Source organism: Mesoplodon bidens, assembly GCF_964165515.1.
Source record: "Mesoplodon bidens genome assembly, chromosome: 1".
NCBI lineage: Eukaryota > Metazoa > Chordata > Mammalia > Artiodactyla > Ziphiidae > Mesoplodon > Mesoplodon bidens.
Genome location: NC_138176.1, coordinates 55,426,227 through 55,446,702, shown reverse-complemented (window position 1 = coordinate 55,446,702; position 20,476 = coordinate 55,426,227). Strand labels below are relative to the sequence as shown.

General features: G+C 35.3%; 1 protein-coding gene across 1 annotated transcript in view; it reads right to left on the bottom strand.

Annotated features, from left to right (window-relative positions):
• Positions 1–20,476, bottom strand: part of DHX15 (DEAH-box helicase 15) — a 52,305-nt gene that overhangs the window by 10,533 nt on the left and 21,296 nt on the right. The window contains exons 4-10 of the mRNA XM_081245488.1: positions 17,293–17,452; positions 15,494–15,712; positions 11,216–11,383; positions 3,201–3,287; positions 2,040–2,189; positions 1,525–1,633; positions 822–1,013 (exon numbers count right to left, since the gene is read on the bottom strand). Coding sequence (XP_081101614.1) covers positions 822–1,013; positions 1,525–1,633; positions 2,040–2,189; positions 3,201–3,287; positions 11,216–11,383; positions 15,494–15,712; positions 17,293–17,452 — 1,085 coding nt within the window. The remainder of the gene's footprint in view (positions 1–821; positions 1,014–1,524; positions 1,634–2,039; positions 2,190–3,200; positions 3,288–11,215; positions 11,384–15,493; positions 15,713–17,292; positions 17,453–20,476) is intronic.

The following is a 20,476-nucleotide window of genomic DNA, read 5'->3' as shown; positions in this document are numbered from 1 at the left end:
TGACTGGAAGTCAATTTTCCCCAGTACTGAAACTAGTATTAGAGTACTTTGATAGTAAAAACTTAATACGTTTTCTATTTTTCGCTGCAAGAACCAGTGTATATTTGTATGTTAACAATATTTCTCTTTTTTTTGGAAAATCTAATTTCCAAGTTACTATTTATTTGTGAATTAAGTGTTACTGCTATTAAAAACAATAGTATTTGTTCAGCTTAATGTTCTAATTTTTTAAATAAGCAATTTTATCTATTAGACATATTTATTTTATCAAGTGTTTTCCTGCCATTGTAAAAGAATTACCATCAGGTTAGATTTTAAACCTAGAATTATATATTACTACTTCTATTTATTTGATACTAAGTTTGAAGTAAATGTTTGATCGCCACTGCAGTACGATTTATACATGTAGAAAAAAGCTCACTCTTTAAATGACAGTTTGCTTTGTCTCAGGCTCACTTAATAGTGCCAGCTACTAGAACAAAGTTCTTCTGGTACTTTCAGCAATAAACTGCAAAACTGATGGACCTACCAAAGAACTCAGTTATAATGTCTTCAGACTTATTCTTCTCTTATTGAGATTTTTATTTGCACTCAAGAGAGCCCATGTTTTTACTATACTGTGTGCACAATGACTTAATTTACTTTTGTAAATACTATGTCATTATGAAGCTACTTTACAAGATATTTAGGAAACAAAATGAGTCCCTTAAAACCACCTATAAAATCCACTATCATACTAAGTATTAAAAAACAAAACCAAAAGTGACGTCCACCCAAACTCTGAAGAGCTGGGCTTTTTTTAGTTCCTTTCCCTCTATTACCTGACAACATAGCAGTAATAGATAGGACCTCATTAGAACAGTTGTAGTCACAACTTGCAATAACCATTTTAGCGAGCTGTGGATCTAGAGGAAACTCAGCCATCATGGATCCCAATTCAGTCAGATCTCCATCATCGTTTAAAGCAGCCAAATAATTCAAAAGTTCTAGGGCTCTCATCAGAGTTTCAGGAGCTAGGAGGAAAAGGCAATATAACAGACAAGCAAAAACATTACATAGTACAAATTATTATAAGCATTCTCATTTTTCATTCTACAGTGGACCAGACTCGAAACTCAAACTGTCATCAAATTCAACTACAGAGATCTAGCAAACTATGAATCATATAAAATTGCAAAACTTTCCTGTATAATAGTAAAACTGTCATCTTCCTAAGTACATTAAATAACTGTTAACTCAACAATGTGTTTATCAAACTATTTTTCTTCCAAAAAAAAACCTGGGAAAATTTTCACATTTTCATGCCCTGTCAATAACTCCCAGAATAATTAAGCTATTCTGAAGGGAAAAAAAAAGAATTTGCTCTTTTGTCACTCTTTTAGTTTTAATGCTAACACACAAAATTTATCTTGATGCATTGTAAGAAACAGGTAAAGTGTATTTAATATATATACTGAATAGGATGTAGAGAAAGAGTCAATTTTGGTTAAAAGGTTTGATAAAATATGCTTTGAGAATTCATACCTGGTGGATCCATAAAATCAAAATGCACCAAATCATCAATACCAAGTTTCTTCAATTGTAATACAACTGATCCTAAATTAGAACGCAAAATCTCAGGATAGGTGTTATCCTAGAAGAGTACAAAAACATTTGTTCTGTTAAATATTCCTTAATCCTCTTGCTCCAAAAAGCAAAACGTATCTGTTCTCTGCCCCCTTAGCCATTAACTTTTGGCATTTCTTCTAAACCACTGACTAAAGAGAAGAGAAAAACACTTGTGGACTAAAAAGACTAAAAGGGAATCAGACACTTTCCATGAACTATCTTTATAGGGTTCGAAGCGTTACTGCTGCTGCCCACCTCGACTTAGAACTGTAACAAAGATTTGTATTGGTAGACTACACCATAAATCTCGGAAAAACTAAAGAGATTATAGTGCCAAAAGGCAAGATAAAGTAAATGAAGTAATTTTCTCCTGGTAACAAATTCAACTTAACCTTCCACACACACTAGGAAGGACACAGTAAAACCCTTACCTGCATTTCTGTTTTGTAAGCTTTCTCTGTATAAAGTCTGAAGCACTTCCCAGGTCTGGTTCGTCCAGCTCGACCAGCCCTTTGCTGGGCTGAAGCTTTACTAATGGCTGTCACTAAAAGGGACTCGACTCTGATTCGAGGATTATATACCTATTGGAATGGAAATAACATTAAGAATGATTCTTCCTTCAGTTAAACACAAAACTGTGATCTAACAGAAGTATCCAAAGCCCACAGCTAACCCGAAAATAAACAAAGTAGTACTGATGACCACCATAAACCATGCTGGGACAGAAACAAAATTCATCGCCTTTACTCCTTAACTTTCTTTCAGGTATTCTGACTCCAGCATTCTGAGACCCAAGCTAACGTGAAAAGTCTCTTATCTAACACACAGATAGCTTATATCATCTTTACTCTTCCTAATTTAAAGTAATTTCAGCTTTACCTTACTCTTATATAGTAGACTGTGCTGAAGGTTTCTGCCTGAAAAGAACCTGTCAATTTCAACACCTTGGACATTAAGAAAACTATTTTGAACTTAGTCCAGAAGAAGTCAGTTATATGCTGCCAGTTTAAAGGACAGTTTTCTATCAAAAACATGAATACTATGTACAATGAATTCATGAATTTTCCCAATTATACCTATAAAATTAATCAAATGCAATCAAAGATCTTTAAATTATAAAACATAGATTTATTTATTTACTGAGTAGTCACTTCATTTGGTAAAAGTGCTTGGTATTCAGTACTGTTAAACTAGAGGTTAACATAGTACTTTTATTTCAAGTACTGTGCCTGGCACATAGAAACTCTAATTTAGTTGGGGAGTGACTGATATGCAGGTTACGATAATCAATCCTGTATTTATTACTACCACCATACTCCTTACATGAACCATACACTCACATACAAAACACTCACCATCACTACAAAGAAACCAATGCAACCGAAAAGAAGTCTAGGGTTAAATATTAAACATGGGCTTAGTATGTGAAAGCCAGCTAGAACACAAAGGGTTCATATCTCAGGAGTCTGAAAATGAAACACAAACTGGAAAATAATTCTAAAAAGTAAATTTCAGCCATTAAATGAGTAAGCAATAAGTACTGTTAAACTAATACTAATTTATAAAGTACTAAAGTAGTATAAAATATGTACCTTTTGTTTCGCAAATCCAGGATCAATCACAAATACCACACCATCTATTGTCAAAGATGTCTCGGCAATGTTAGTTGACACGACTACCTGTTAAGAAATAAACAGTATTTAACTTATACTACTGGCCAAGTACAATTCAAATAGTAAGATTAGCATTAACTTTCACTAAACAATCAGTTACAACCCACTAAATAAACCAGAAATAAGGTTTGATCTTTAATGACCAATGCTACAGAAAGACGAATATTTAAAAATTCAGTTTCATTTAGCTCATCATAGTACCTTCCTTCAACAAAAAATCTTCAGGTTATTACTCAATCACATCATGTTTTGATTATTCAACGAGCAGAAGAGCATCAAAAGAAAATTATCGATAAAGCAATATAAGCTTACCTCACAGAATGTCTCCCTGAGAGAACACTCTTTGGTTAATATCCAAACTCCACACAACATGTAACATCTTTCAATATTTTCAGGCAGCATTGACAAAGGAAAACTTTGTATCACCAAAACTCAACTCAGTATTTTAAACAAAATGGCACATAGGGATGAAAATCTCAAGTTAGAATCCAAGAATTTGCAGATCATCAGAACAGAACGTAGATGTTTTGTAAAGTGTATAGTCTCAAAGGGGGTGTCACTGCATACAAGGAAACTGTTAATCATTTCAACTTTTTATTGACAGGGAATAATGTTTAAAGCATTTACATACTAACATGATAGCTTGTTTTTTGACATGGGTGTTTTACTGTATTTTAAACAGGTTTTAGAAGATTAGGGGCTTGAGAATGACATGTTACATAGTTTTTCTTTTTAAACAATGGGAAAATGGGATCCTCATTATTATTTTCCCCAAAACATCTGATTTTGGGAACAGATTGCTGCCATTAAGTAGGAAATATGTGTATATGCAAGCAGCTGACACAGAAGATACATCAGCGTCTGCTCTTAAAAGCTTTTACAGTTTGTAAAGAAACATTAGAGGTGGAGAGGAAGTGTAATGACATCAAAAATGCACTGTAAGGGCTTCCCTGGTGGCGCAGTGGTTGAGAGTCTGCCTGCCAATGCAGGGGACACGGGTTCGTGCCCCGGTCCGGGAAGATCCCACATGCCGCGGAGCGGCTAGGCCCGTGAGCCATGGCCACTGAGCCTGCGCGTCTGGAGCCTGTGCTCCGCAACGGGAGAGGCCACAATAGTGAGAGGCCCGCGTATCGCAAAAAAAAAAAAAAAAAATGTGCTGTAAGATTTTTAAAGTGTTTATTTCCAAAGCGAAGACAAGGAAAACTTACTGAGAAAATGGCATTTAGGAGAGTTGTGGAAGGTAAGGTGGGATCTACCCACAAGAGGGAAGGGAAGAGCACTAGAAATAGAAGGTTCGGCTTAAACGAGACAGCATGTGGACAAGGCTGCCCATAGGCACATGTAAGAAAGGACTCACACTGCCAGGAAATCTTGGAGGTTTAAGATTACTAGAATGCCGCGGAGCAACTAAGCCTGTGTGCCACAGCCACTGAGCCTGCACTCTAGAGCCTGCGAGCCAAAACTACTGAAGCCCATGCGCCTAGAGCCCATGCTCTTCAACAAGAGAAGCCACCGCAATGAGAAGCCCCGAGCACCATAACAAAGAGTAGCCCCCGCTCGCCGCAACCAGAGAAAGCCTGCGCACAGCAACGAAGGCCCGACACAGCCAAAAATAAATAAATAAATTTATATATATTTAAAAAAGATTACTAGAGCATCACTAACAGGATAATATTCTAGAATCACTTACATGTCTAAGACCAAAACGCTCCCTTTGTGCATTGGTCAGTTGAAAAGACTGCTAACTAGCAAATGGACAATAAACCGTAAGTGGTTTGATGCTAATGAAATATATTTTCCAGAACATTTCGAAGACACGCACATTCAATAATTAAAGCTGAAGCAAGCATAAACAAGGTTAACAGGTGAACTTGAATAAATATAACCCGAGTTTATTTAATATTCTTCTACAAAGTCAGTGTGTTGTAGTGGAAGGAGCAGGGGTAGGTGGCAAAGCCAGGAATCAAACCTAAATAGCTAAGTAAGAGTGGAGAGGTTTTAACACCCCCAAGCTTTAATTTCCTTTTATAACTCTTGTATACTAGTCTAGCTGAGACAGAATTTTAAGATATAAACTTAGATAATGAATGTGGAAAGCCCTTATAAATTATACAGAATCACAAACTACATGCCTGTGATTACGTAAGAGGTCTTGTGGTTTTCTGTTATTCTGGGGTGAAAATGGTTGCCATTATGGATAAATGTTGTACTTCTAGATAGATGTTTAAAACATATTTTGGGTGGGGCTTCCCTGGTGACGCAGTGGTTGGGAGTCTGCCTGCTGATGCAGGGGACACGGGTTCGTGCCCCGGTCTGGGAAGATCCCACATGCTGTGGAGCGGATGGGCCCGTGAGCCATGGCCGCTGAGCCTGCGTGTCCGGAGCCTGTGCTCCGCAACAGGAGAGGCCACAACAGTGAGAGGCCCGCATACCGAAAAAACAAACAAATGAACAAACAAAAATCATATTTTGGGGGAAAAAAAACATTTCACATATTTCTAATACAACAAAATATACTCAATGTAATAAAAATGTATTGATGTGATTAACCCTTTGAGTTATTTAAAAACAATTTTTGTCCACCAAATAATTTCACTTGGTGTTCATGTGTTTTCTCTGGGTATGTGTGTGACAAATCATACACCACCTTATAAGGTGGTGTGGATGTGTGATTTCACAAGTGTTTAAGAATCAGGTGATTACACCAACTTTGGCAAGCTCTGTGTCATTACTGATGATAAAGTCAACTGCCATCCAAAAGTCACACTCTGAAATACAAGCATAAAAAGACCTAGAGAAGCATGGTCTTTAGACTTCTACCAAAGATTTAAAAAGTAAATTGGTTAAAAAGCTTTAAGGTGATAAAAAAATTTTTTTGAGTAGGACCTACCTACCCTATGAGAGGTGGGTTTTTGGACAAATACGGGGAACACTCATATAAGAAATTGTACAACTCTGAGGGAGGTATTTCTACTGACTCTACCACTAGAGCTGGATAAATAATACTAACTAAAGCTAAATAAAACATACACACCCACAGATTACAAAAGAACAGAGAAATAAATGAGACGATAAAAGTTATCTAGCTGTCTTGGAACCTTAGCAGTGGGGTGAGTGAGGCAAGCCCTAAGTATGTTCTAGATGTGTTAAGTGGCACATGATCTAATTAGGAAGTGGTCATAACACGGTGATACTGAATTTGTCAAGGGACTTACATAGTACCAACAGGAATATATATGTTACAAGCTTTCTAGACTGTAGCTTGGCAATAAGCGTTCAAAGAGTCTTAAAGAGTGTTCAAACCTCACTTGCAAAGGAATTATTTCAGGTAAATAACCCCATATATAGAATAAACACTATGACAAAAAGTCTGGCGATGCCAATTCTAATCTTTTTATATTATACGTGTTAAGAATAAACTCTCAGCTAGATTTATCCCTTTCTTCCTCAATAATCTGCCTTCTAATGGAATCCACATTGATTTATTTCAATAATTCCATTTCAAAGTACTTGAGTTGCTCTACTTGAATTCTATTTGGACATGGTAATGCATTTAGCTTAAACAAATTTGGATTTTTAGTCCCTAGGGAACTCGGTGGGGTCTCCAATTCAGTGAGGACATTAGCTTGTATGTAAATGTCCCAGCAGCACCACACTAAGTTATCTTCAGATAGTGTATTATTAAGCCTCTCTTTAAAACTATAGAGCCATCTCCACAAGGGCCATTTCTCTTTTTTATTGAGCAATGTATGCTCTGAGCATACACTGTTAATTAGTAAACTCTAAGATAAGCTACAGAAAAATCAGCTATTTGTATGGACAAAATTAATGAAAACTAAATAAAAACAAAAATAGTTGCTGGATTTTTAATAACACCATATCTATATAAAACAGCAGCTATAAGTCTTAGTCAAAAAATGCATACGAGTGACTTACTGATGAGTAAACTTTCATGCATGTACAAAACCACTGTAGCTTTAGCTTAAAGTCAAATATTTGAACAAATGTCAAGCATGATCAAAACAGGTAAAAGTCTCCACCCTCACATAAATTTATGAACTGTGTTCTCAACCTTTCTTTTAAAACAATATATATATTTATTTATTTATTTTTGGCTGTGTTGGGTCTTCATTGCTGCGCGTGGGCTTTTCTCTAGTTGCGGCAAGTGGGGGCTACTCTCGTGGTGCACAGGCTTTTCATTGTGGTGGCTTCTCTTGTTGCGGTGCATGGGCTCTAGGCACGTGGGCTTCAGTAGTTGTGGCTCGCGGGCTCTAGAGCGCAGACTCAGTAATTGTGGCGCATGAGCTTAGTTGCTCCGCAGCATGTGGGATCTTCCCGGAACAGGGCTTGAACCTGTGTCCCCTGCATTGGCAGGCGGATTCTTAACCACTGCGCCACCGGGGAAGCTGTCAACCTTTCTTGATTAAAAACTTGAAAGTTTACCATTGGTGCTATGTTACAAGTCCACATAAAAAGAACTCAGTAACTATTTGTAAAAGGAATACTAGTTAAGTACCCAGTGCCCATAAAAGATTACATTTAATATAGCCTACATTTAAAAACTTTGGTACCAAAAAGCTGTTTTGTTATTAGTTTTACCACAATCCTATTAGGAACCCTATTTTGCATAAATTAATACAATGAGTAAGATAACAAATAAGGTACTACCTTACAAAAAGTGCTTGAATATACAGTAATTTAACAAAAACATGAATCAAACAGTATTTTGTTTCACAATGGAAGCAGACTGTAAACCCCTAAATGTTCCTATGTAATTTTATTTATTTATTTATTTATTTGTTTGTTTGTTTGTTTTTGTGCTTTGTCACACTATTTTTTTTAAATTGGAGTATGGTTGATTTACAACACTGAGTTACTTTCTGCTGTACAGTTTACATATACATATATCCACTCTTTTTTAGATTCTTTTCCCATATAGATCATTAGAGAGTATTAAGTAGAGTTCCCTGTGCTATACAGTAGGTCCTTATTAGTTATCTATTTTATATATAATAGTGTGTATATGTCAATTCCAATCTCCCAATTTATCCCTCCCTGTAATTTTAAATGAACTGTGAGTATCAGTCAGTGACAGCACTCTTGAATAAAGTCCCATTCTAGCAACTGGCACAGTTATGTTTAATTAATGAATTCATGACAAAAGAATCAAGCCTTGGCCTCTAGTTCTTTATTTTATAATATAAATAGGATATTACCAAAGTTGTAGCATTTAAAAAAGAGAACAGGAAAATAGCAACTGAATACCAGTTCTTACTGGTATTCAGTATCTGGTATCCACCCACATTCCCTCATGTAACCTGTGTGCATCTTAATTCTTACCCTTCTTCTTTTCCCAATCCCACCAATCCCTTCTTCTATTCTAACTGAACCTGCCAAGCCCTGGGTCTGATGGTCACTTGCTCATCTCGCCTGCCAGTCACTGCTTGGCCTTAGTGCATTTCAACAGTCTCAGGTTTTCAGCTGGCACTCCCACCTTCCCTGACCAGCTTCAAAATACATGATTTGTTGAGTGAATCCTCCTCTATAAATTTCTATAAAAATTGTTCACTTTCCCTTAAACATGCTGGGCTTCAATGTGCCTTTCCTCATAAAGAATAATGCACCAATTGCCAAGGGAAGTCCTCCCTCCCCTGGGATCATCCAGGGAGGCCATGACAGCACTCTTCTCAACCTCTAAGATGCAGCTGACTCACGCCAGGAGATAACATGATTTCCCAACAAGAGATCCTACAGCTTCAGCTGAATGAAACATCATTAGTGGATGATGAAATAGCACTGTGTCCCTTAGTTTTGATTCTGAATTAAAAGGCTGAGATGGGATCCCCAGGTGAGCCCAAGCCCTGGGAACTCCAATGGCCTCCCCTCAACATCTGTGGCCATCACACATATATCCAACTGCTGCTGAATCACTCTTTTCAGAAAGACAAAATTCTCCTAAATATCCTAGGATTTACAAGAACATGAAAAGCAATAGTTTTAAAAAACCAAACAACTCATTCTATTCCATGGGCTTTGGTTGTAGAGTCTACAAAATGTACCACTGTACTGGACTGACACCAGACTGAACCTAAACTTCCAATATACTAGTATTAACAGAGCAAAGAGCTCAGATATGAAGTTTTAATGTGTGCGCCCAATAGTTCTCAAAGTAACTCAAAATGGAATGAAGAGAACTACATGAAAAGACAAACATGGCAAATCTTGCTGTAAGCCAATTTTACTCAAAGATAAATAAAAACACCATTTTAAAATTAAAACGAATGCAGATACACAAAGTGTATGATTTCAAGAAAAAATTAAATCACCTGCCTGGAGGATGTACTAACTCCTCTTTACTATAGAAAATGTTTACAGAACAGCTACTTTTATATACATCCACTGACAAAGAGTGAAGTTAAAAACTCCACAGAGAATGAGTACTTTTCAGTCAACAAATCAACTTCAAAATTATATACTAAAGTTATCACTTAAAACTGTCCCCCGAAGTTCTGAATGAACATAAACAGAAAATATTTTAAAACATATTCTAGAGACAGCACTATGACAAAAATAATTGTAATGTTGAACATAATGAAGCTATGATTAGACTATTTTTTTAAAAGTCATATTCACTACTCTTGTTGATCTATGAAAAACTCAAAACCTAATATTTTCCCCTATCAATCTCCTGTTAACTTATATACCACTACGCTGGTGTTGCCTATCTTTTCAGTAAGTTCTTTCCATTTGAAAAATGTATCTGGTTCATTTAACTTTTACACAGCCATGTGAAGAGATAATTAACCATGATACATTTAAATATCTTTATAATTTGTAATTTTCCAACAATCATCAAAAATGTTGGGAAAAAAGATCGAAAAAATACAGCAAAAAAAAATTGTGCATCTGTTAGGCTAGAATACAGACATAAGAAAGCAATAAATTCCAAATCTGACTGACAAGCAAGTCATAAGTGAGTAATATTTCCTAAGACTTTTCTATATGAATAAACTCAAGAAATGTGTAACAGTTGCCACGAGGGCCTAGACTGTTCTAGATAACCTGTATACAATAAGCTTAATCCCTGACAATCATCTCCCCAAGGTGATGAAGGTAATCAACTATACCCACTTTAAAATATGCAAACTTTAAAACCAGATCAAGAATCGTACCAAAATTCACATGCAGCTTATTATATAGCCTAATAAATGGCTGGGCTTTTTAGAAGCCAAGTTGACTCTAGTGGTTTTCCAACCTTTTCAAACAATGCAATCTTATTTTCAAAGGAACTAACAGAATCTCCATCTCTTAAAAAATAAAAGCATAGCTGCCTGTATCAAACTCAGATCTCCTTCCTATACACTCCCCCCCCACACAGCGCACCCAGAAACAAGGCTGGAATATCCCTGGCTCCCTTCCTGTGCCAGGCAGATATCCACACCAAAAGGATCCACAGTTCCTGCCCTCAAGAAATCCAAATATTTACGCAGTGTGATTAGTGCTGCTGTCATTAGAGATCTGTGCAGTCAACACTTCATACCTACAGACATGACATTTGGTTAGGTCTTGACAAAAATTCTAGGCAGAAGCCAAGGCACTGAAGAAAAAACTACTTAGTTTTTGCCAAGTGATTTAATGGGGAGGAAGACATTTGGCTGTCTTCCTCACCCCAATCAACCTTCCATTTGCTAAGGAGGAACTTCTGGGGAGAGAGGGAAGCAGTATCTGCTCTTACTCTAAGGTCAAAAGATATGCAAAACTCTACTCAAATACATTTCTTTCTATTTACTTTGGAAATACAGGTAACTTTGTAGCATACAATTCAGATGACAATCACCCATAACTTACTCCTTTGTAATTCAATATAGTTTGATATCTCACAGACAAATCTTTCGGCATTAATGCAATGTTTATAGAGAACATTTCAATGCTACCTTTCTTCCAATTGCTCCGTTCTGCTTTTTTGGAGGCGGAGGCTCAAAAATGCGTTGCTGCTGCTGAGGTGGGAGTGTAGAGTACAGTGGAATGATTTTAATGTCACCAACTTCAGGGCCCAAGTCATCAACCTCACGCTTTATTCTCTTACAGGCTTCATCAATTTCCTACAAAAGTTTGAGTTTGAAAATAAAATGAATACACACTGAAACATTTTAAGTATTTATCATAATCCTAGTTCTATGCAGCTTATTTTCATTTTAGTAATCAAAATTAATTTAGCAAATTTCACTGGGATTTCCAAAAATAATCCAAGAAACTGATTTCTGTAGTCAAATAAACACAAAATGGCCTTATTGGCATTCCACACCCTTTTTTCTTAGACTCGATATCCTAATTAATTCTCAACAAACTGTACTAAAATTGAAATTTCTCACCCAGGAATATTTAACTGCACTCATAACCTTTTCAATTTTCACAATCTAAAAGAAATTGATGTGCTAGATATTTTAAACAAGCCAATTAGGCTTTAATGTCACGTATCACTAATGCAATTATATGGAAGATTTGCTTCATTGTGCTTAATGAGAACACACACCTCTACAGTATCAACATAGATATTTAAGAACTAGGTTAACCCAAATATCTTAGATCCTCTCAAAAATTTCCCTACTACAGAAAACGATTCCAATACATTTGCATTCAAACCCAGTTTTAAAGAGAGGACACACAATGGATACTGAGAGTGTGTGAGCGACAGGTAGATGGGAGGCTCTAGAGGATGGCAAAGGGACTTGAAAATGGGAAGGGAGCCAATTTTAAATTTTACAGAAGCTTTGATTTAGTTAAACTCAGAAGTATGCTAAATGATTTGGCAGTTTGTCCAATAATCTCAACCAGAAGTTACCCTTATTGACAAATTATCTTTTATTCAATAGACAGAATGATTTTTAAACATTTATCAGGTTAATTTATTGTAGATTATAATCAAGCTAGAATAATTTTCCTTGAAATGATTGTAAATCAAAGTGCAACTGTTTCCATGTTAAAGAATACAAAGATTTTGGATACTTAAGAACAACAAAAAAAAGGTTTTTTTTCATCAATTTCAAACATACCAGTTTTCTTGAATAACAGATAAGGTCTTGAAAATTTTGACACAGAAAATTACTACTAAGTATTTGATGTAATAGTTTCCTTTGAGATCTAAAGTTTCCAAACGAAAATGAAAGTTTGCTATTCACTGAAAAAAATATAACAAATGAAACAAATATTTTTACCAAAAAACTGCTTTCAAATGCTGTACCTAGATTAGAATGCCCCCTGCTGGTATACAAATACAAAATTAGACCTCTTCCCCACCCCCGCAAAAAAAACTGAATGTAAATCCAAAACTAGATTTTATATACTACATATCTTATAGGAAAACTGACACCAGTATTTTCAATTTTGTTAATTCTATAATATATTCGACTGGAAAATAAATGGTCCGAACCCACCAAATCCCAGATTTTAGATAGAAAATTAAAAGTGCCCCAAATCATGCATTTGCAGACTCCAGAAATTTTAACAAGATTATTTTACTTGGAAGTACTGAAAGTATTTGCTAAGCATGTATGGAGCTAAAACAAAATCACTATTGCACGGGATATAAAGACTACTCTAAAGAGAAGAGGGGAACAAAAATGCCACACCATTTATGTTTTTATATGAAGTTCTGAACACTATGCTTTTAAACTCGGCAACAAAATTTTCCCTAAATTTAACCAAACTTCCAGAGTCAACACTGTCAGTTCTGAAGACCACAAAGCTTATTAACATTCATCAGCACAATGCAACCTTCTGCTTAGTCATGGATTGAGAACTGAGACAAAAGTTTAAGAGTTTCTGAATTCAGGAAAGACTTTCAGCTCCAAAAGCATCAATATGGATGTTAGTAAATTAATTTAGACCCTACTAATTTAATGAATCTCAACTCCTGCATGTGGAAAAGACTCAGTGAAATTAAAGATAAAAGAATGTACTGCTTAAAGAATGAAGGTTTCAACAACTTTAAGCATCTACAATTGATATTTCAATTATAATCATTCTTATCTAATTCAGTAGCACAGCTCCTCTAAGGAGTTCTTCTAGGAACACTTGATTTAATGGATTAACAAAAAAATAATACACATTCTAGAATTCACATGTTTTCCAACCTTTCATCAATTAAAAACTGGTCTCTCCCCTCTCAAATTAACTCAAGGGACTATAGAAACACAACTGTTTACGTGGTCAAAATGGTAACATGGTCATCATTTTTAAATGTCAAGATAGCTAAAATTTATGGATGCTATTCAAATTTATGGAGACAGGAGTACTGATTTCCCAGAATCTACCACTGAACTGACCAAGTAAAAATAACAGGTTCATAGACATGACGAATAGTAGTATTGCTACCTTCTCCTTAAAGGTCTTTACATTCTTCAAGACTTCATTAGTCTTCTAAAGGAAACTTTAAAATGCAACAGGACACAGGTAAACCTAGTTCAATTACAGTAATACTTTACTGAAAGATACACACATTTGAAAACCTTGGGGCTTATTCCCTTTCTTTCCCCAGCTGTGGGGTAGCTGCCAAAGTATCAACCACAGAAATCTAACTCATAGAAAAGCATCTCAGGTCGTCTCCATAAGGCCACCTGATATTTGTGAATAGAATTCTAATATGCTTGTCTATCTGAACATAATGACTATTTTGAATAGCCGTTAAAAAAACATGCTATGCACTTTGGAGGAAGTGAGAAACTATAGAGACCATACACAAAAGAACAAAATGAATACAACAGCCTCAACATTGCATTATAGGATAAACACTGTTTACATGCTATCTAAAAAGCATTTGGTACTCTTGCTTACAAAATATATATAAAAATTCTTCCATTCAAAATGCATACAAAGGAAGACTAATACGTACAGAGATCTATCTGTAAAACTGAATTTGCAACCCACCTTTCTTCCCAAAAGAACAAGTATGATTCTCTACTGCGAATGATTTTGCACCCCCAGAGGACATGTGGCAATGTCTACAGACTGGGGGAGTGTAACTGCATCTAATGCGTAAAGGCCAGAGACACTAAGAAACATCCTACAATGCATGGGGTACCCACAGCAAAGAATTAATCAACCTACAACATAAATAGTGCTATGGTCGAAAAACCCTGCTCTACAGAAAAGAAACTATGGCCAATGGGACAGAAATAATAAATCATATGGACAAATACTGAAAAAATGCAAGGATAAAAAAATTACTCAACATTTATAGCTCTTAATGCAACAGCATTTGATCAAATATTATATATCAAGCATCCCTGCAGACTGAACGCAAATAACATAGTTCACATTCTAGTGGAGGTGAGTGAACAGCACAGATACAGAACATTTCCAGATATGAAGAAAGTTGTAATGGAATAGCACTGCTCTAGAACCTTGCTAGGAATAGAATCTCAGGCCCTACCTGACCTACTGAATCAGAATCTACAAGTTTTCTAAGTGATCAGCACATGTATTAGTTTGAGAAGCAAGTTCTAGAAAATCCACAAAGCCTACTATAGCAAATGACAAGCTTTAAGAAAACCTCTAGAAAAAGGCTTTCTAAAACTATTTTATCCAGACAGCTTTCACTGAGCTTATTTAGCCATCAAGAATTTTTCAGCACACCTGTAAACATCCTGTTGGATATGAGTTTAGAAAATGCTGCATCTGAGAATAAAATTCCTATCTTAAAAATGATGTAAATTCTAACTAAGGAATTTCAGTGATTCCTTCCAATCCTCAGTAAACACATGCAAGAAGACAAAAACAAAACACACACATTTGTTTTGATGGTAGATGGGCACTTGAGTTACCTGAGTTCACTTACAAACTAAATTACTGACTATAATAACCAGATTTCACATTACCTGTGATTCAAATTCATACCTCAGCAAAACTGCAAATTAACACACTACTCACCACCCAGGTCTCTCCAAAGTTGAGACTACAATTGCTAAATCTTGAGATTCTAAAAGCATTTAATATTCTTAGGGTAATTAACCAGAACACAAAGACTAATAGTATAAAAGGGTATTCCTAGAGTACACAGATAAAAGGAGTTAATTATTTCATATATATATACAATCAGGTTGAAGAAAAACTTTAAATACTGGCATAAGAAATATATGGTTAATATATGCCAAGTTCTTAAAGTTATTGCCTAATAGAAACAATATAAATAATGAAGCAAATAATGACAATACCTCTTGACCAGTTAAGAAAAGTAGAAGATCTCCCTCCTCCTCTTCACACATATGAATCTGGATCACGGTTCGAATTGCTGCTTCAAGATAATCTCTCTCTGGTTCGGGAGTATAAAAGATCTCAACAGGATGTGTACGCCCAGGAATAGTTAAGAGAGGACAGTTATCAAAGTAAATCTGGAATTTTCCTGCATCTAGAGTAGCGCTCATAACTATAACCTGAAAAGAAAACAGTAAATTAAGTGAAGCTGTCTTCAAAGATCCTTACGTGGTTTTAAAGTAAAAAACAGAAGAGTAATGTTTACTGCTCCAAATATGTCAATATGCCTAAATAAATTGTGATTAAAAAAATCAAATACAGAAAAGCTATACTATAGTAAACTATTTACATTTTTAAAAAGTAGGAATAAACCTGGCATCCAATAAATAAACTAGAATACATGTTCATGAAGCAACACCTTAAAAACCAAAGTTTATATAATTACGTGTTATGTAAAAGGGATTGGTAAAAGACAACATAAATATGTAGTATGATTGAAGCTATGTTATTAAAACAAAACATGACAACCTTGCACATAGGGGAAAACAGGAAGAAAGCGCAAAAACAAAACAAAACAAAATATTTCTCCATTCTTCTAAACCATCCTTATTAAGCATATGCTCTTCAGAAAATTTTCTAAAACAGAGGCCTTCTATACTGCTGTAAAAGTCACAGTGAAAAAAGGTTGTTCAGGTACAGGGTTGCATGACCGTGCAGTCACCCTCCTTTTATTTAAATTATGACATTATATGACCCATTAAAAACGTACTTAAATAGAAGGCTCCCCCCTTAAAACATTCCACTACAGAGTTCTTAATTTCTACTTTGAGTTCCTACCTAAAAATTTCAGTAGCTCATAAGGTTTAATCAATAATGACAGTACTCATGTAGTTATTCAAGTATATTCTTTAAAAGCATACATTTAATATTTATAAGCCAAATCATACTCAATATCAATTTTTCTTAAGACCCAGAATCTTTCTGCCTAGTATACAAACCCTCTGTAACACATACACTAACACACGATACTAAGTTCCAATGAATGGTACACACATACACACACACAGACAATGCAAAAGGGAAACTTCATAAACTTGGGGAGACAAAAAAGTTAGCATATTCAGTCAGTTTTAAGCCCTTATCAACAAAGTAACACTGGCCAGGGTCTAAGTGGTATAATGGACAGAAAAACAAACAAACATACACAAGACCCTAGGTTTAGAGAAGGCATTTCTAAGGAGTGGTTTATTCTGGGTATAGTTATTCCACTCTCCAATGTTACGAGTTATAATGAGCATGTTTGTGTTGCGACAAGGACAAAGATTTGATCCTTAATGAAGGCGTTCCCTGTACTTAATAAAGTCAGGGTGAGCAGAAGGCTTAAAAACACCATTAGATCATTTAAAACAAAACAAAACAAAAAACTAGGTGGGTTAGAAACAAAAGATTTGGCTTAAAAATACATTCCTAAAATATATTACTAAAAATACATTACTAAAAAATACATTACTAAAAATACATTACCAAAAATATTTGGCTTAAAAAGGCATTACCAAAAATACATACTTCAAGTCTAAAAGACACAGCAAGGTAAATTAGAAAGAAAGGATAAACCACTACAGGTACTCTCATTGGTTGCTTCTTTTACAGGTGATTATTTTTTGTAGTCGATCAGAGTGATCATCATGTGCTCCCTGTTTTTTATATATACATACATATATAGGTATTTTTAAAGAACCAAACAAATAAATTAATTCACCTTTAAATCTGATCTCTGTCTAACAACCTCCTTCAGAACACCCATGAGAATATCTGTAGCCAATGTCCTTTCATGAGCCTCATCAAGAATTATTACACCATAACGCTCCAAGAGAGGATCATTCATAGCTTCACGAAGTAACATCCCATCGGTCATATACCTATATTGACAAAGAACATGTTAGTTAAGGTTCATTTAGTGCATTTTAAAACTAAACTTCATGACATAAATATGAAAAGCAAAGACATCAGATAAGTCAAAATTAAACCCTTATTCAAACCAAATGTGCTATTGTTTCATAATCAATTGCAAAATTAAGCTTTCAGAAAAACTTTTCAGTGAATATATCAGTTATACATTATCAAATCCTGTCAAGTGAGCCTGTAATACTGCAATGCATTGAGAAAACAAGGTAAATCTGATGATGGAATATAACAAACACATGGTTTCACACAAATGCCAAAGCAAAATTAGTCACTTAAATAAATTTCTTAAAAACAAAATAAAATTTAAAACAAATATTCAACCTGCGAATAAAACTAAGAAACCATTTTAAGTTGCTTTATCACATTACAGCACTAAAATGCTGTATTTCTTTAAAATCCTAATAACTCCCCACTTAAGCTAACAGACTCCCGGTTCAAAAGGACTAAGAGAGCACGAGTCTACCATCTTTCTTTCCCCAGCCCCATCCAATTCAATAAAATGATGGTAAAGAATCATAAAAAGGAATATATTCATGGAATGAGTAGCAGCATTAGCACTATGGAAATGCTGATAAATACATATGGAAGAGAAAAGGCAAATGGCATTAGCTGTATCAATGAAGCAAAAAGGAAAACTAGGCTTAGGGATGGCTCAAGAGAAGACAGCTAATGCGCAATTCAGGCACTCAGTAGAAGGGTGGTTTGCAGAATGGCTGTATGGGTCAGCCATCTACTTTCCATTCTATTCTGGCTGCTACTGTCACTAACACGAAATGCTATCCTACATTTGGCACCTGGACAGATTGCAAATGCTGAAGTCACAGGTCATTCAGTTAAAATACAAATCCATGGTTTTATTTACAGAATTAAAAGCAGTATAAAAATCTGATGTCATCATTTATGACTTCACTATTCTGGCTCTATTTTTGACAAATTAGTCTAATCTAATCTTTCACGGACCAACTTGATATTTTTAGCTAAGGCCATCTGTTGGAGCACCAAGTTCAGCAAAGTGACAGTATACAACCCACATGAAGTCTTCTCTTTATTTTACCTGAACTTAACTGTAAATTAAGACTTTTGGCAAAGAAATCCATCTTTACTCTTTATATGCTACGTTTCTTTCTTCTTTGGTCCTATTTTAAAAAGGAAGCTACCACACTCCTGGCATCAACACAGCATTACCTGCAAGATTATTTTATATTAAGGCCATGAAGCAAAAACAGAGCCAATTAAACTATGACTCAATGCCTTAACCACAGTGCACCACGGTACATGAATCAGCTACACTATCCTCTAGATGCTCTGAAATATCTTTGATCTCTTTGAGGACATGTGATGCTTTCTCCTGTCTTCAGATGTTACTACTGACATGAGCTGGGCAGTCCTTTTGCACATTATCTCAGTAGCAAAACATTCATACAGTTTCATCTACTTGTGGATAATTTCCTTAGATTCAACAAAGCTCTTGTCTGTTGCTTTGCAAGGCAAAAAATCCGAACTGGTCACTCTTTGAACAGCAAATATCTGCTTAAATACTATCAAATTTACACTCTACTGCTCAGTTTGCAAGCCAACTCATTTCAACATGGAATCCTAGTGTACTATTTTGAAGATACTTGAATTAACAAATGAACTCAACATATGTAGTTACAGCAATACATATTACTTATTTGAAGTGACAACTTGTACAGCTAGATCAAGTTCAAGCACTGACAACCAAACTTCCACCTGTTTATAAGACCCTCATAGACTGTAAAATGCATTCTAATTTCACATATTAAAATTGTGATTAAAAAGCCACTAAAGTATCAAACTTTCACTTGAAAACTCCTTAAAAAAAAAAACAAACCACCCTTTTATTTTGATCTTTTCTCATATTCCTCAAACTTAAGACGACCAAAACACTATCGAGGCATCCAAAAGGAGAGCTAACCCAAATACTCATTCTTTCATATTTTTCTGAGAAGAGGGGAAAGGTTACAAATGGCAGTTTATAAATATTATAAATTAAATTAATGGAACTATTATTTGCCTTCTTTTATTAACAACTTGTATTACCTATTACCAAGTTAAATGGTCAACTAAACCTGAACCCTCTCTCTGACTTCCAGATTCTACGGACTCCTAATAGTTCAATATTGATTAGATCATCACCTGGTGATCCAATTCTATGAGATGTTACAGTTAATTATCTCCTGCATCACCAGCTAATATGGGAAGCTTGCTGTTTGTACAACCAGAGAGAGCTTCAGGAAAAAAGATATTTTTGAAGTTGGAAAATCTCTCAAAGATACAATCAAATTTGCTGCTTTCCCAGTGAAGAAAACTGAGTACTAGCAGTTAACTTTTCCAAGGTCTCAAAACCAGTTAAATAGCTTACTAAGACTAGGTATCAGTGTACTGATTCCCAATCCCAGGCCCCTCCTACACTAACACACTCTCCTCAAAGTCCCAGATAAATAAATAAAAAAGCTACCTGGTGATTTGCTGTACTGCTAGATGTATGAAACCCTTTGCTAAAAAAAACAAAGTAACCTGAAACAGAGCACAAAAAAGGGAGAACCAGGTAGGTACTGGTGGTCCTATTAAAACCCTAACCATTTTCTTTTAGCTAGGTCAAGTTTTACTACCTTTCATAGTAGTGATAAAATACTTAACCCAGACTAAGGGGTGAGTCATAAAAATAGGAGGTCACAATAATAAATTTTAATTACATTATTTTGAAGTTTCAGTAATGGACTAGTAAACAAAAACTGCACAGGACGGCCAAACTCTACATTTTACTGGATACCCTATTCTCCACAGTGTTTTTTTAACTGTCTTAGGACAAAGACTAGCTTAAAAAGTCATCAGCATCACCTGGGAACTGGTTAGAAATACAGAACTGGCCTCACCTCAGACCTACTTAATCAAAAATTCTGAAGGTGAGGCATAGCAATCTGTGTTCTAACAAGCTTTCGTATGATTTTGATGCT